Consider the following 13,273-nt stretch of genomic DNA (forward strand, 5'->3'; position numbering starts at 1 on the left):
TCCTTCAACCTCTTGGTTGGCATTATATTGATAACATCCAAGATTTTTAGACGAAACTTGGTTTGGAACAGACTGTAGGATGTGGGTCAGATTGCACTCTGAGCAGATGTTTTTCTCAGATACTGTGAATTTTGAAGAAACAGGATTGACTAAAACAAAGAAAAAACCCACAACCACCCTTGGTCAATAACAAGAAAACCTTGACCTTAAAAATAAAAACCCATTTGTTCTATGTTATCTGCTTTTTGACCTGTTGTTGAAGAAACACGTTGATTTGCCGTAAGCCTTAACACTACATGTTTTTTACTTAGATTCTATAATACTTTCCTATTTTCCTTCCTTGCCTTATGTCTTCCAAGCTTGTTTAGGCATAATTTGACAGGTTTTACATTAGATTCTTCATTCTTCACATTTTTTTATTAGTAATGGACGTTTAGGGATTTCTCTTATACAAGATCTTATTCTTTTTCTCTCTCAAATGCATCTACATAGAAATCGCAATTCACTTAAATGTGTCTTCTTGTACTAGTTCGATTTAGCTATCTTAATGTCCCGAATTCAAGGGAAAGAAACCATTTATCAGATTGCAGTTATTATTTAAACAAATAGAATATCATCTTTAGTGATTGAATTCTTTCCACTTATCTCCTTCTTCGAGACTGTAACTATTGTATAAGAGTACATGATAATGTCAATTAGAAATAGAAGGGAGCAGAGAAATGATTTGCTTCACTTCCATTCGTTTGTCATAATCATTAAAAACCATTAACAGCAGTAATGGTGGAAAATGAACAAACGGGTTAGGAACGGGAGGTGCAGAAGGGACGGTCTGCAATTCCTGGCTTCCTTCTTCAGAAACTAATAGCAAATCAAGATGTTTCGCTAGTAACTTCCATAAGTGGTTTGGTTTATCTGCAAAGCATCCCCTCCTCTACATTTTAAGACTACACTTAAATTATTATATTGCACTCTATGCTTACTACAACCCAAAGCAAACTGTCAGTCCCTTATTTCACATTCAATGTCCTTTTTTTTTTTCCCTAAGCAGGAAAATGAATTTAATTTATAAACAAAGACTGGATGTTTTTATTTTATTTTATTATTACTTTTAATTACTATTGATCGCTTTGGTTTTAGTTTATTTTCCTGTGTGTAGGCAGCAGCGAGGTCACAAAAAAAACAGATAGCAACCCACAAAACTGAACTGCTCTTCAACATATGCTACGAAATCCCATTTGCCTAGAAAACCTCCTTTACCTGTGTACTTGGCAATGTTATCCAGCAGGAGGGGGTACTTAGTCAACCTCTGCATCTCTGTTGGAATTATATCCTTCAGCTGCAGCCGGCGACACAGCGGATTGCTCTCAGCATCCTAAAATTAAACAGCACAATAACTACATTTGTCATTTTTATTAAGACTATAATTGTATGCAACATCTATTTATCACATAAACATCTATGGCCTCACTTTCCAGTAATTAAATACAAGATAAGAAATGCCAAGATCTATCATTCAGACGACACTGGGCACAAAAGCGGCAGCTCCATCCCATCATTCCTATGGAGGGAATAGTGACTGTCAGCAAGTTTGCTGGTGACACCAAGCTGGGAGGAGTGGTGACACTGGAAGCTGTGCTGCCATCAGAGACCTGGACAGGCTGGAGAGCTGGGCGGGGAAAAATTCAAGGTCATTCCCCAACTTACACTGAACCTGGGGTTGTTCCTGCCCAGATTCAAGACTCTACACTTGCCCTTGTTCTATGTCATTAAATGTTTCCCTGCCCAGCTCTCCAGCCTGTCCAGGTCTCTGATGGCAGCACAGCTTCCAGTGTCACCACTCCTCCCAGCTTGGTGTCACCAGCAAACTTGCTGACAGTCACTCTGTTCCCTCGTCCAGATCACTGATGAATATATTGAATAACACCGGCCCCAGCACTGCCCCTGAGGCACTGCACTGGGTACAGGCCTCAACTGGACTCTGCCCATTGACCACGACTCTCTGGCTTCTTCCCTTCAGCCAGTTCGCAGTCACCTCACTCCCCGCTCATCCAGACCGCACTCCCTCAGTTCAGCTGTGAGGATGCTGTGGAGACTGTGTCAAATGCCTTACTCAAGTCAAGGTGGATCACGTCCACCGCTCTGCCATCATCCATCCATCTTGTTATGTCCTCATCAAAGTCCATGAGGTTGGTCAAGCACAACTTCCCCTTGGTGAAGCCATGTTGACTGCCCCTAGTGACCCTCTTATCCCTGACATGCCTTGAGATGGCACCAAGGAGAAGTCGTTCCATCAGTTTCCCATGGAGGTGAGGCTGACCGGTCTAGAGTTCCCCAGGTCCTCCTTCTTGCCCTTTTTGAAGACTGGAGTGACATTTGCTTTCCTCCAGTCCTCAGGCACCTCTCCCATTTCCCAAGACTTGGCAAAGATGATGGAGAGTGGCCCAGCAATGACCTCAGCCAGCTCCCTCAGCACCCGCGGGTGCATCCCATCCGGATCCATGGATTTATGGGTGTCCAGATTGCCTGACTGCTCCCTAACCCAGTCCTCATCAACCCAGGCAGACTCCTCCATTGTCCTGCCTTCCTCTGGGGCCTCAGCGGTACGGGGCTCCTTATCTGTCTCCTGCTCACGGCATGCATCAAAATCGTACGATTGTAAGTAGTTTTCCCCACAGAAGTGCTCAGCCTTGGGAAACAGGCACCTCAAACGAGACGCCATCTCCTCATAGGACAGCGTGTGCTTTCCTGCATTCTGTCAGGACATTTTAGGCTCCCCAGAATTGAAGGCTCCTCCCTCCAGAAATGATTAGCAGAGATAATTACAGTATTGGAACTGATCCCAATCTGAACACATGATGTCATGAGTTGTAACAACTTTACCTACAACCATTCATTACGCTACGCTGGTCACCAGCCACATCCTCATGTAACTTAAACCCTTGAGTAATATTCACCTGCACAAAAGTCTGGAATCGAGAGTCCTTCTTCTGGCGCGACTTGATGACCTCTAGAGCAAAGGGCTGGTTACTGCAGAAAGTGGCAGTTGCATGTTTCAGCTTTTCCTCTGCTGGTCCACTAAACTGTGCCAGAAAGCCAAGAAAATCAAAGTTAGACTCGAGTCCAGCAGCAGCCACTTCACTTCTTCATCTCCAGAAAAAACTGCACTCAGGTGAACAACAAGGGATTATTTACCAGACAAAGCCAAGACCAAAGTCACCTCGTTTCTCAGGGACGCCCATGCTTAAACATCAGAATATAACACAAAATGTTATTTTCTAAACAAAACTATTACAAAAACACAGCATGGGGAAACAACAGCTTTGAGAAGGGCTGAGAAGTGTCCCGCGGGTGACAGACGGTTCATCTCTTACTGCGACTCTTCCCGTTCCCGCTACCCAGCCTGAAAATTCTCTGCAGAATGAGATCCTGCAGCTTTTTGGTTTAGTCACTTGGCCAGAACACTACAAAAGGGCATGTAACTATTAGCTTAAGGCCTAGCTCGCTCTAGTATTTTCTTGCTTTTCCATAACACACAGGAGAACTGAAAAATTGGGTTGTTCCTCTACCAGCCACCTCTGATCTGCACTTTCTTCCTCTTTTCTCAAATACTAGACAGTGCCATAGAAAGCAAACACCACACGAAGAGCTGGAAGGAAGAAGCACATCAGCCTTCAATCCTAAATGAAGCAGCGGTTTACAAACACAACCAGCCCGGGAGATTCCTGAGAGAGAATTGACCTTTTTTAAAGAATCTCCATCACTCCTGCTCCCGACATTTGGATCTCAGATGGAAACCTCCACCAGCGCGGTGAATTTGAAAGGGTTCAGCTATGGAAATTCTAGCATCGGAAACCAGGATTTGTAACTAGCTTTTTACTGAACCACAGGCAACACAAGACACATATATTTCAGTGTTACTGAAATAAATGGTGCTGTTACGTTTTTCAAAATCCTGCTCTCATCTTTATGTCTCCAGTACCACCTTTCTACTCCACCCATGCACAAGGAGATCATTTTTCCTTCTGTAAATTACTGTTATCTCTAGTCAAATGGGAATTCCATGAGTTCCTCCTGCTTTCGTCCAACCCTCATTCTCTGCCCCTGCGTTGGCTCCATACAAGTGTAAGATTTGGTTCCTATTAGCTGGAAGTTATTAATTCCTTTGCTAGGCTCTGGCTCTGTCATTCTACGAAACATTATTTTCAGGTAAAAGAAAGCAAAAAAGGATTTTACCCAGGAAAGCAAGTCTTCCCCGATTTGGCCAATAACAGAAGTCTCGTTCCTTTTGCGGACGGCTTTCATCTGATCGTTCAACGCAACTTCACAAACAAAAAAAGGATAAATTAATGCCAGGAAAAGGCAAGATTTGCAATAATTTCAATTTAAAAAATGAGAAGTGTCCAGCAAGATAATAAATTCAGAGTATCTAAGAGAACGTTATACCATTCCTTCGCACTTCTCTCTCACCTGTCTCCAAGTGACCCCTGAGAACCCTTCCAGTCTCACCTTCGCTGAGGCTCAACACCGTCGCCGTTTTAACAACATAACAATGTAGAACACACTTTGAGCCACCTGCGTAAGGTCACTCAGTGGCAGAGCTGAAATCCTGATTCTGAACAGCCCTTTCCCTACACAAGTAGGAAGGGCCGCCCTCCAAAACCACCCGCAAAGCGTCAACCCTTCCAGATTTGTTTTCATATCCTCTTCAACAGCAGTTGTAACATTCTGAACGCTGACGCATAGAGACCGTTCACCAAAGCATCGCTCCTTTTATCAAAGCACGAACCAGCACGAGTCTGTGTGCGCGGATAAGGAAAAGCAAGTATCTTAAACACCAGACACATTATCAAAATAGCTTTGTGAATCAAAATGGAAAAACCAGCGTGCAAAAGGAAGAAGGGCCGTAGTGCTCTTTTTATCTGAAGTTATGAGGTTGCCTGTTGTCTCAGGGTCACTTGCTTAAATTTTTCACCTATTTCTATCCAGAATGGAGACTACGAAGCTGAAAGGCCCTTTGGCTGCTCTTACCATGGAGCCCCAGGATATCCTCCAGGTTGGAGAAGATTTTCCGCTTGTCGCTGGAGCTCAGGATGCCTTCCCGGGTGACACGCTGGTAGAACACGTTGTGCAGAACCTTCAGCGTGCGGACATGAGCTCTCTCGGTGTAAAACAGCTCTGAAGAGAGAAGGAAGCTGGCTTGTAACCACCCGCTTAAAGACGTGTGGCAACGCGCGTCCAAACGGGAAGCAAACAGATGTCAGAAATATGAACTTAGACAAGTCTCCCTCACCCTTGCCCGCCCATATTCCAGCTTGCTCTGCAATATTTCCATGTTTGAAAGAACATGACTCATAATTTCCCCCATCCAGCCTCACAGAGCGTTCCGCAGGATTGCAAGACCCAAAACTGAGATGAAACTCTGAAGTTTGGTGGTAGCTTTCTATTCGCATCAAGTGTTTTTGAATGGTCTAGACAGCTTGTGTTGCTTGCTTTTATTGCACGTGATATTGCAAACTGGCCCATCAGTGTTAAACCACTTAATATTGTTTATTTTTTCTCTAATAACTGGATCGGTGTCACCTCAGGATACATTTCAGCAACAAGTTCCACACGCATCAACAGTGCAAACCAGAAGTAATAGATGGTGACGACTTTGAGCAAATCGGTTTTAAATGTTAAGAACTTCAGAGCTCTTGAGGACAGGTTTGAACTTTGCGAGCCAGGGAAAAGCATCCACCTCACCATTAATCACTTCTTGGCGCTTGATTTCGTAGGGTTTCAGCCCCATCAGCACTTCCCGGCTCACAAGTTGCTGCCAGTTGGGAGGGTCCGTGTCCATGTCAAAATCATACAGCTCATCTTCGCTTTGCACATCTGCGAAACCAACACTGTCCATCCTACCATGAAAAAACACGTCAGACACTTCCCATCTTAGGCACGGATGTAAGGAAGAAAGAGGAGAAAAATCTAAGTACATATATATGTGGCAGGATGCAAACCCCCCTCTCTCCCTCCCTCTCTCGCTATGGAAGGAGTAGACACATCTCCCTCTCTCTGCTGTTTGAGGCCAACAGCTCCTTTTGTTTGGCCCCAGAGCCCCTGGCCAGGGCCGTTAGGAGAAGGGAGCGCCGAGGCGCCAGGAGCCGCTGGGCACCCACAGCCAGCGTGGGGGATGTTTGGAGGCTTCAGGGGCACCCACAGCCAGTGTGGGGGTGCAGAGAAGCTTCTGGAATGCCCACAGTCAGATCTGATCAGCCTATAAAAAGGGGATTCTCGTCGAGGCTCCGCCTCTTGCGCGGATCTCTTGGAGCACGAGCGAGACGCCGCGGCCGAGAGCCCCCGGGACGGAGACTGCGCTTGCCTTGCCAACACGGGTGGGAGTAAAATTAACCCTCGATTGAGAGTGTATTTACTTTCCGTGCACATTTGCACGTGTATTTATACTTCCCGTGCACATCTGCATGCGTACTTTCCGTGCTCAATACAAGCATGTGTATAAATTATTTCCTCGCGTAATCGCGAATGTATTTTCCTCCCGTGCTTGCACATAAGCACGTGTAATATTCCATGCACATTTGCACGTGTGTTTTTCCTCGCAGGATTGCGAGTGTATTATAAATTTACCCTCGCAGGATTGCGAGTGTACACTTTCCGTACTCACTACGAGTACGTGTATCCCTTTAAAACAACCCCACACCGTGTTCATGCCGTGTGGACTCTTCCCGGACTCAGGGGCGGCTCCAGCATTGTTTTGGTGGAGCCACGTGCATGCACACTGTGGACCTCCTGTTGTATTAGTTGCTGCCCCTTAATAACTTCCTCAACTGACACCCGAACCTGTATTCAAGTCACTTTTTGAGTGCTAAAACCCTATTTCTCACTGGTTTAATAAAAGTTGTTTTGGAGCCTGTTGTCCCTTAAACGAACCTCGGGGTGCCTCCGTGACAATATATCGGTTGGAAAGCATTATGAATGTGCTCTCCATGACAGCTGGAGGCTGTTAGATGTCTGAACCTATAGGCGCATTTTCTAATTTTGTCCTTTACAGAACAACTAAGAGCGAATATCTGTTGTTGCAGTATTTCCATAACCCTCCTTTTAATGGCAAAGATAAAATAATTTGCTTGAAGTCAAATATCGAGTAAGTGAAAGGCCAGGTTACAATTTCTTCCCTCCATCTACCTGCAGATACAGAGCTGACAGCAATACACAGATTTAAAAAGAAAACGTGGAAATCTCAATTCCCTACCCCATCCATTCAAATCAGCAGATACAACCATCACTGTACTTCACTCATAGATCAAAGGGCTTATCTGCATATGATTCACTCCACCTGTCCTATAGACAGATGCCAGCGTCTCATTTCATCTATGCATTATTTAAACAAAGGAAAGATCGGGCAGACACAACAACGAACACGACTGCCTTCGACTTCATAACCTATTAAAATCTCAACAAATTCAGTGTATACAAGCGTACTCACTTGCGGAAAGGCTTCGGTGTTCCCATGTCAACCATTCTGCAAAGAACGAAAGAAATTATTAGGGAAGCTTATGCAAGAATTTCCCCCCACTCAGCCATTCAGCACAACCTCAGGATAAAGGTTTAACCTCCTAACTAAAAAATATTGTCTGTCAGCCTCCTGATACAGTTTTCTAGACCCAGCCCTGCATTGCCTGCTTCTACCAATAATGTTTAATACGAGCAATTTGATTTAATTTTCAGTTTAATACAAACTAACAGTTTTATGGACTAATCTTCAACATCCATCATCATGATGCTCCTCCCAGACTCGAGCAACCAGGGCAGCATCGTTACCTCTCTGATTCTCCCTCCTCCTCCTGCAAGTTTTCCAAAGGAGACGGGAACTCGAAGGTGTTGCTCGGCGTGCGGGGTGTGCCGTCTACGTACTCGTTAGCAGGTGGAGCTTCTCCGGTCTGCTTCAAACCTATAACAAATAAAACAACATATCAAGAGCCGTACCAAAGCAGAGCACGTTGGAGAACACGGCAGCCGCATTTCAGCTCAGAGCTGGAGGAACTGAATTCTTGGGCTGGTAAGAATAATCGCAGCGCCAAACGCTTCCAGATGACACCGACTTGTGCTCACAAAAGCAGGCACTGAGACTGTATTTTCACCTGTTAGACGATCCAACGCCACAGCGACAGAACCCACCTAACAACAATTCCTGGCCATGATAACACTTCCTAATTTAAACCCGAGACCAAATCAAAAGAGATGAATAAGCACGCAGGAGGTCATGTCTAACGACACAAAACCACTTCCTAATTCGCCACATTGGTTGCATCAGAACTGCTCTTGGCGTATCCCGTTCAGAACACGATATTTAACCATTCCTCTTTGCTAGGATCACCTTACCCGTGTCGCTGTCCTTGTTTCCTTCTGGGGAGGAAAAAGGACCCGCTGCCAAGGGGGACATGGGGTTGGCAGGTGGGTACGGGGCGTCAGTTCCGTCACCGCACGACCCGCTCTGGCGCATCTTGCTGGAATCCGGCGGCTCCGGGCTCACCGAGGCCGCTGTGGGCGAGTGCTTTGGGTGGCGGGGCTTCTGCATCTCCATGGCTCTGCCAACTGAACAAACACGGCCATCAGATCGCTGATCTTCCCTCTTTTCAGCAATGAAGAGAGGAAGCGTTTCATACTTGCACCACTGTCATGTCGGCTCGGCCTCCTCGGTGGGCCCAAGATATTAGGAAAGCCTCTTCTCTTCCCTTTTTCCTCTCCTTCTTTCTCTTTCTTGATGCTTTGCTGCAGTTAATATACAATAAAGAAAAGCAACCGGATCACTCATTTCTTCAAACTCAGTTATTTACTGAATAATTCTTTAAAACCGCAGGCGTTTGGTACAAGATAATCTTATTTCAAACAAGAGGTCAACACCTTGAGCATCATAGGCAGGAGACAAACTGCTCAGAACAGGCCTAACGCTTCAAAGGAACGCTGATAAAAATAAGTAGTTACTGGGGCCAGATACACCCCTGTACTGTGGGAAACAACTGAACACACTCACAGAGGTGGAATTTGGGTGGAAAAATGGGAAAGTGTGGGTGGCAGGAAGAGCAGCTTTTCCTGCATCACAAAGCACCCGTTTGGGGACAAGTTTCTCAAAAAGAAACCAGCCTGACGAGCCTTAACGAGACCCCCAAGTGACTCAAGGTTGTATTAGAGGAAATGCTTCTGTCTGCAAGTTTTAATAAGGTTTGAACTGTCAAAAACCAGCAGTTAGAATTTAGAAGGAACCCAATTTCAGCTGCTGGGTTGTCTCAGTAATCCCAGATCCCCCCGATGCATCGAACACTGTAAAATCGTCCCGACTTCTAATGTGGGTTTTGAATGCTAACGAATCCAACAGCGCCATTACCTTGATCTTTGGCAGGAAGCCGATGCGGCCGCGTTTCTGCTCCAGGTTCCGAGGCTCTTTAACTTTGACTCCCAGGTGTTTCATGTACGTAAGAATCACATACTGCATCGTGGAACTTCCAAATACATAGATAAAAAACAAAGGAGATGGAGGATAAGGAGAAATGTAACAGGGAAGATAAGTTTTCTCAAGAAAAAAGATTCTGTTGAGAAATTAACTATTTTTAGATTAAAAGAACTTGGCTTTTCTCTTGTTGTTTTTAATAGGAAACAAACTACCACGGACAATCAGAAAGACTCAGACAATATCAGAATTGTAAAGAGATGATGGAGTATATAAAAGGCAGGCCAGCTTAAAATTAGACGCTAAATACGTATTTGAAGTTGCATTATAGTTTTGAGTTACGGTAAAAATAGGTAAAGGTATGGTTGCTGTAAACAGAACCAAAAGGAACATGAACTCTCTTTTTACACCCGAGACCAAGGCAGCAAACTCCAGAATAAGAAGTTGAGAGCAAGAGGTTGATGCTCTGAATTCAGATGAATTAGGCCATGGGATTTAGAAGATGCGTGTTTGCGGGTACAGGCAGCAGAGGGCTGTCTTGTTCTGCTCAGAAACAGGGTTATTCCTTCACAGACTAAGCCCACACAACTTCCATTACCTCTTCTCTTCTTCCAAAGGCTGAGATGTCATCCTAAAAAAGAAAAGAAAGAATTGAAAAATGAAACTCCAAACCCAATTAACAGCCGGTCGCATCCGCTCAGAGCATCAGCACTTGTGTAAGTGTTAGAAAGTCCCGCGGTGGTGAGGGAAAAGTCAACAGAAATGAACGTTCAGCTGGGAAAACTGGATTCAGCTTATATTAGAAAAATGAGTTCCAGAGGTATAGGTTCGTACCACTGAGAAAAAGGACTCTGATCTAACAAAGACCAATCTGACAATGGAAGCATTACAGAATCACAGAATGGCCTGGGCTGGAAAAGCCCTCAGAGATCATCCAGTCCAACCCTTGGTCCAACTCCAGTCCATTCACTAGATCATGGCACTAAGTGCCATGTCCAGTCTCAGTTTACAAACCTCCAGGGCCGGTGAGTCCAGCACCTCCCTGGGCAGCCATTCCAATGCCTGACCACTCTCTATGCAAAGAATTGCTTTCTAATCTCCAGCCTCAATTTCCCCTGGCAGAGTTGAAGCCCATGGCCCCTTGTCCTATTGCTGATGCCTGGGAGAAGAGCCCAATCCCCACCTGGCTAGAACTGCCCTTCAGGTAGTTCTAGAGAGTGCTGAGCTCAGCTCTAAGCCTCCTCTTCTCCAGACTAAACAAGCCCAGCTCCCTCAGCCTCTCCCCATAGGGCTTGTGTTCCAGTCCCTTCCCCAGTCTTGTTGCTCTTCTCTGGACCCGCTCCAGCACTTCAATCTCTTTCCTGACCTGAGGGGCCCAGAACTGAACACAACACTCCAGGTGTGGCCTCCCCAGTGCAGAGCACAGGGGAAGGATCACTGCCCTTGTCCTGCTGACCACGACAGTTTGGATACAGGACACTGCTATTTGAAAACATCTATGGACTTTACCCATTAACTTACTTTTGGTCATCACAACTCAAACATACATTAATAGCAAGGCAAACGTAGCAACATCAAATTGCTTCTAGTTCCTAACTCCTCTGCTCTGCTGCTGTCAGGTTCAGGGTAGAAACTTCTTGACCCTCCACAATTCTACTTGTTACTCACAAGACTTCTTCAATTTTAGCGAGAATCTGTTCTGCACATGCTCGTTCCTTCTCCACCGCGTTCCTGTCGCGAACTCGTTCTGCGTCCAGCTTGGTGAGTTCTCCCTCCGCCAGGGTCAGCCCCATGCTGCGCTTCTGCCTGGAAAACAGCGAGAGGGACGCGTCACTTCAAACCGAACGACAAGGAAAACCAACCTCTCGACATTCAGAATGACAAACGGGTTGTGATATTGGTTTCTGTACAAAAACGGAGAAGTCGTGACATTTCTATGTAACACATGCTATAAGCACAGCTAAGAGAGGCTTCTGTTTATCAAGAGAAGCAGCTGTCGAAAGGGTCAAAAAAGTAGTCACTCTTTCTGCAGCATCCCATGGTCCTGGTTTTGTTAACAACAAGTTTCTCTTTTAGTGAATTTGCCTGTCAGCTAAAGCTTCATATCAGCTGCATTTTCCTGGAGAACCAGATACATGTTTTGGTAAAAATAGCAATGGAATGTGAAGTTATAGATAATTATGGATGGACATCTTGCAAAGGGGCAACGAGAAAGAGATGACCAAAAACTGACCAACTGAGTGTAACATCCCATTCATGTGATAACTCATATAAAAGTGGGAGATCACGAGGATCTCGTCCCTTTTCTTTATGGTGACATCAGGAGAGAACCTTGAGAGTGGTTCCCGCGACCTGAGGCCAGTGACAGACTGAATCCAGCTCCGACTGGCTGCAGAGTCCAGTCCAGGACTTCGGGTGCCGGCTCTGCAGTTGCTGGGATTTTCAAGATTGGTTTTGTATATTTTGTATTAGTTTCTCTATTTTTATCAGTAGCATTAGTAAAACATTGTTAATTTTTCCAGCTCTCTTCTCTCTGTCCTTCTTTCCCTCCCGATCACCTGTCTGCAGTGGGAAGGGGGGAGAGGGAGGGATCGAATTGGGAAGGAGAGGGGGTCAACAATACATCTGCAAGGGTTTTATTGTCACCCCGCAATCCAAACCCTCGACACCCATTTAAAATGTACACTTGAATTGAGACATTTTTAGGTACGAAAAAATCCATTCTTGAACGCTTGTCTCGGTAGAATGTGTCGTGTTGGCACAGAGCTCTTACGACTCCACGTGAAAGGGCATATTAATTATCAAATTCTCCTATAGGCCCGTGACAGCTTTCTAAAGTGGATTATTCTGTGCCCAAAGGAAAAAAAAATGAAGATATAAGCTGATTATAAAACACAATTAGTAAGAAGGATTTATCAAACATCCTCTAAGTAACGGTATTCTGAAACTGCCTCAAGGAATCCAAGCTCTAAAATTGATCTTGCACTGGAGTGCTTGTGACACCGTGTCAAAAAACATGCAAGGATTGATCACAATCTTCTTATTCCGTCCAAGATTAATTACTGTGTTTTACTAAGTCTGGACTTCTGTGTTGGACACGTGGAGCGAGGGCAGGTACGAATGAAACAAAAACTACAGGGCCAGCTGTTGCTACCTGAAATCTTCCAGATTCCTTTGGACTTCTGGGCAGACTTTATCTTGCATAGTTTGTATAAACTGGCGATGAAGCTCTTCAGGAATTAGTTCAGGTCGTCTTCTGTCTGCAAGTCAAAGAGAAAAGTCAGATCATTCTTTTGAGAACACAGTATATTTCAGAAACTTGCTCTGTCTGCCTCAGAGAGCGGAAACTGCAGGAAGTGGACAAACACCTACCAAGCTCCAAGGAGATTTCATCGGGAACCGCAACCTTTAGATTCTGCAAAGCAAAAGAAAGGCTGAGAGAATACACACAACAAACACCAACCCAGTAAGACACATAAAACACAGAAGAAAATCCCTTTAAAAGCCGAAGTCACACAACTTGGACACCTGAAGATATTAAGGGGGAGACTGCCACCCTGAATATATATTCTATTCCATTCCATTCCATTCCATTCCATTCCATTCCATTCCATTCCATTCCATTCCATTCCATTCCATTCCATTCGGATTATGTCATCTGAACATGTAGCCTCTGCTACACTATTGCACCAGTAAGAAGTATCTCTGGCCTTCCAACAGACACATAAAACTTCCTAATCCCCGCAATAGTCACGTCAATATATCAGCAATTATTAACTAAATGGCAATGTATAACAGCTAGAGCTTGCTGACGTCTTACAAAATTAT

General features: G+C 44.9%; 1 protein-coding gene across 4 annotated transcripts in view; it reads right to left on the reverse strand.

Annotated features, from left to right (window-relative positions):
* Window positions 1–13,273, reverse strand: part of ARHGEF12 (Rho guanine nucleotide exchange factor 12) — a 70,590-nt gene that overhangs the window by 16,765 nt on the left and 40,552 nt on the right. For all 4 annotated transcript variants that reach the window (XM_065040566.1, XM_065040565.1, XM_065040567.1 and 1 more), the window contains 14 exons: window positions 12,818–12,860; window positions 12,600–12,705; window positions 11,114–11,251; window positions 10,044–10,076; window positions 9,383–9,497; window positions 8,664–8,769; window positions 8,380–8,592; window positions 7,819–7,948; window positions 7,484–7,519; window positions 5,743–5,897; window positions 5,029–5,175; window positions 4,234–4,319; window positions 2,955–3,080; window positions 1,258–1,372 (listed from right to left, as the gene is read on the reverse strand). In XM_065040566.1, coding sequence (XP_064896638.1) covers window positions 1,258–1,372; window positions 2,955–3,080; window positions 4,234–4,319; window positions 5,029–5,175; window positions 5,743–5,897; window positions 7,484–7,519; window positions 7,819–7,948; window positions 8,380–8,592; window positions 8,664–8,769; window positions 9,383–9,497; window positions 10,044–10,076; window positions 11,114–11,251; window positions 12,600–12,705; window positions 12,818–12,860 — 1,549 coding nt within the window. The remainder of the gene's footprint in view (window positions 1–1,257; window positions 1,373–2,954; window positions 3,081–4,233; window positions 4,320–5,028; window positions 5,176–5,742; window positions 5,898–7,483; window positions 7,520–7,818; window positions 7,949–8,379; window positions 8,593–8,663; window positions 8,770–9,382; window positions 9,498–10,043; window positions 10,077–11,113; window positions 11,252–12,599; window positions 12,706–12,817; window positions 12,861–13,273) is intronic.

This window comes from Columba livia, chromosome 24 (genome assembly GCF_036013475.1).
Source record: "Columba livia isolate bColLiv1 breed racing homer chromosome 24, bColLiv1.pat.W.v2, whole genome shotgun sequence".
NCBI lineage: Eukaryota > Metazoa > Chordata > Aves > Columbiformes > Columbidae > Columba > Columba livia.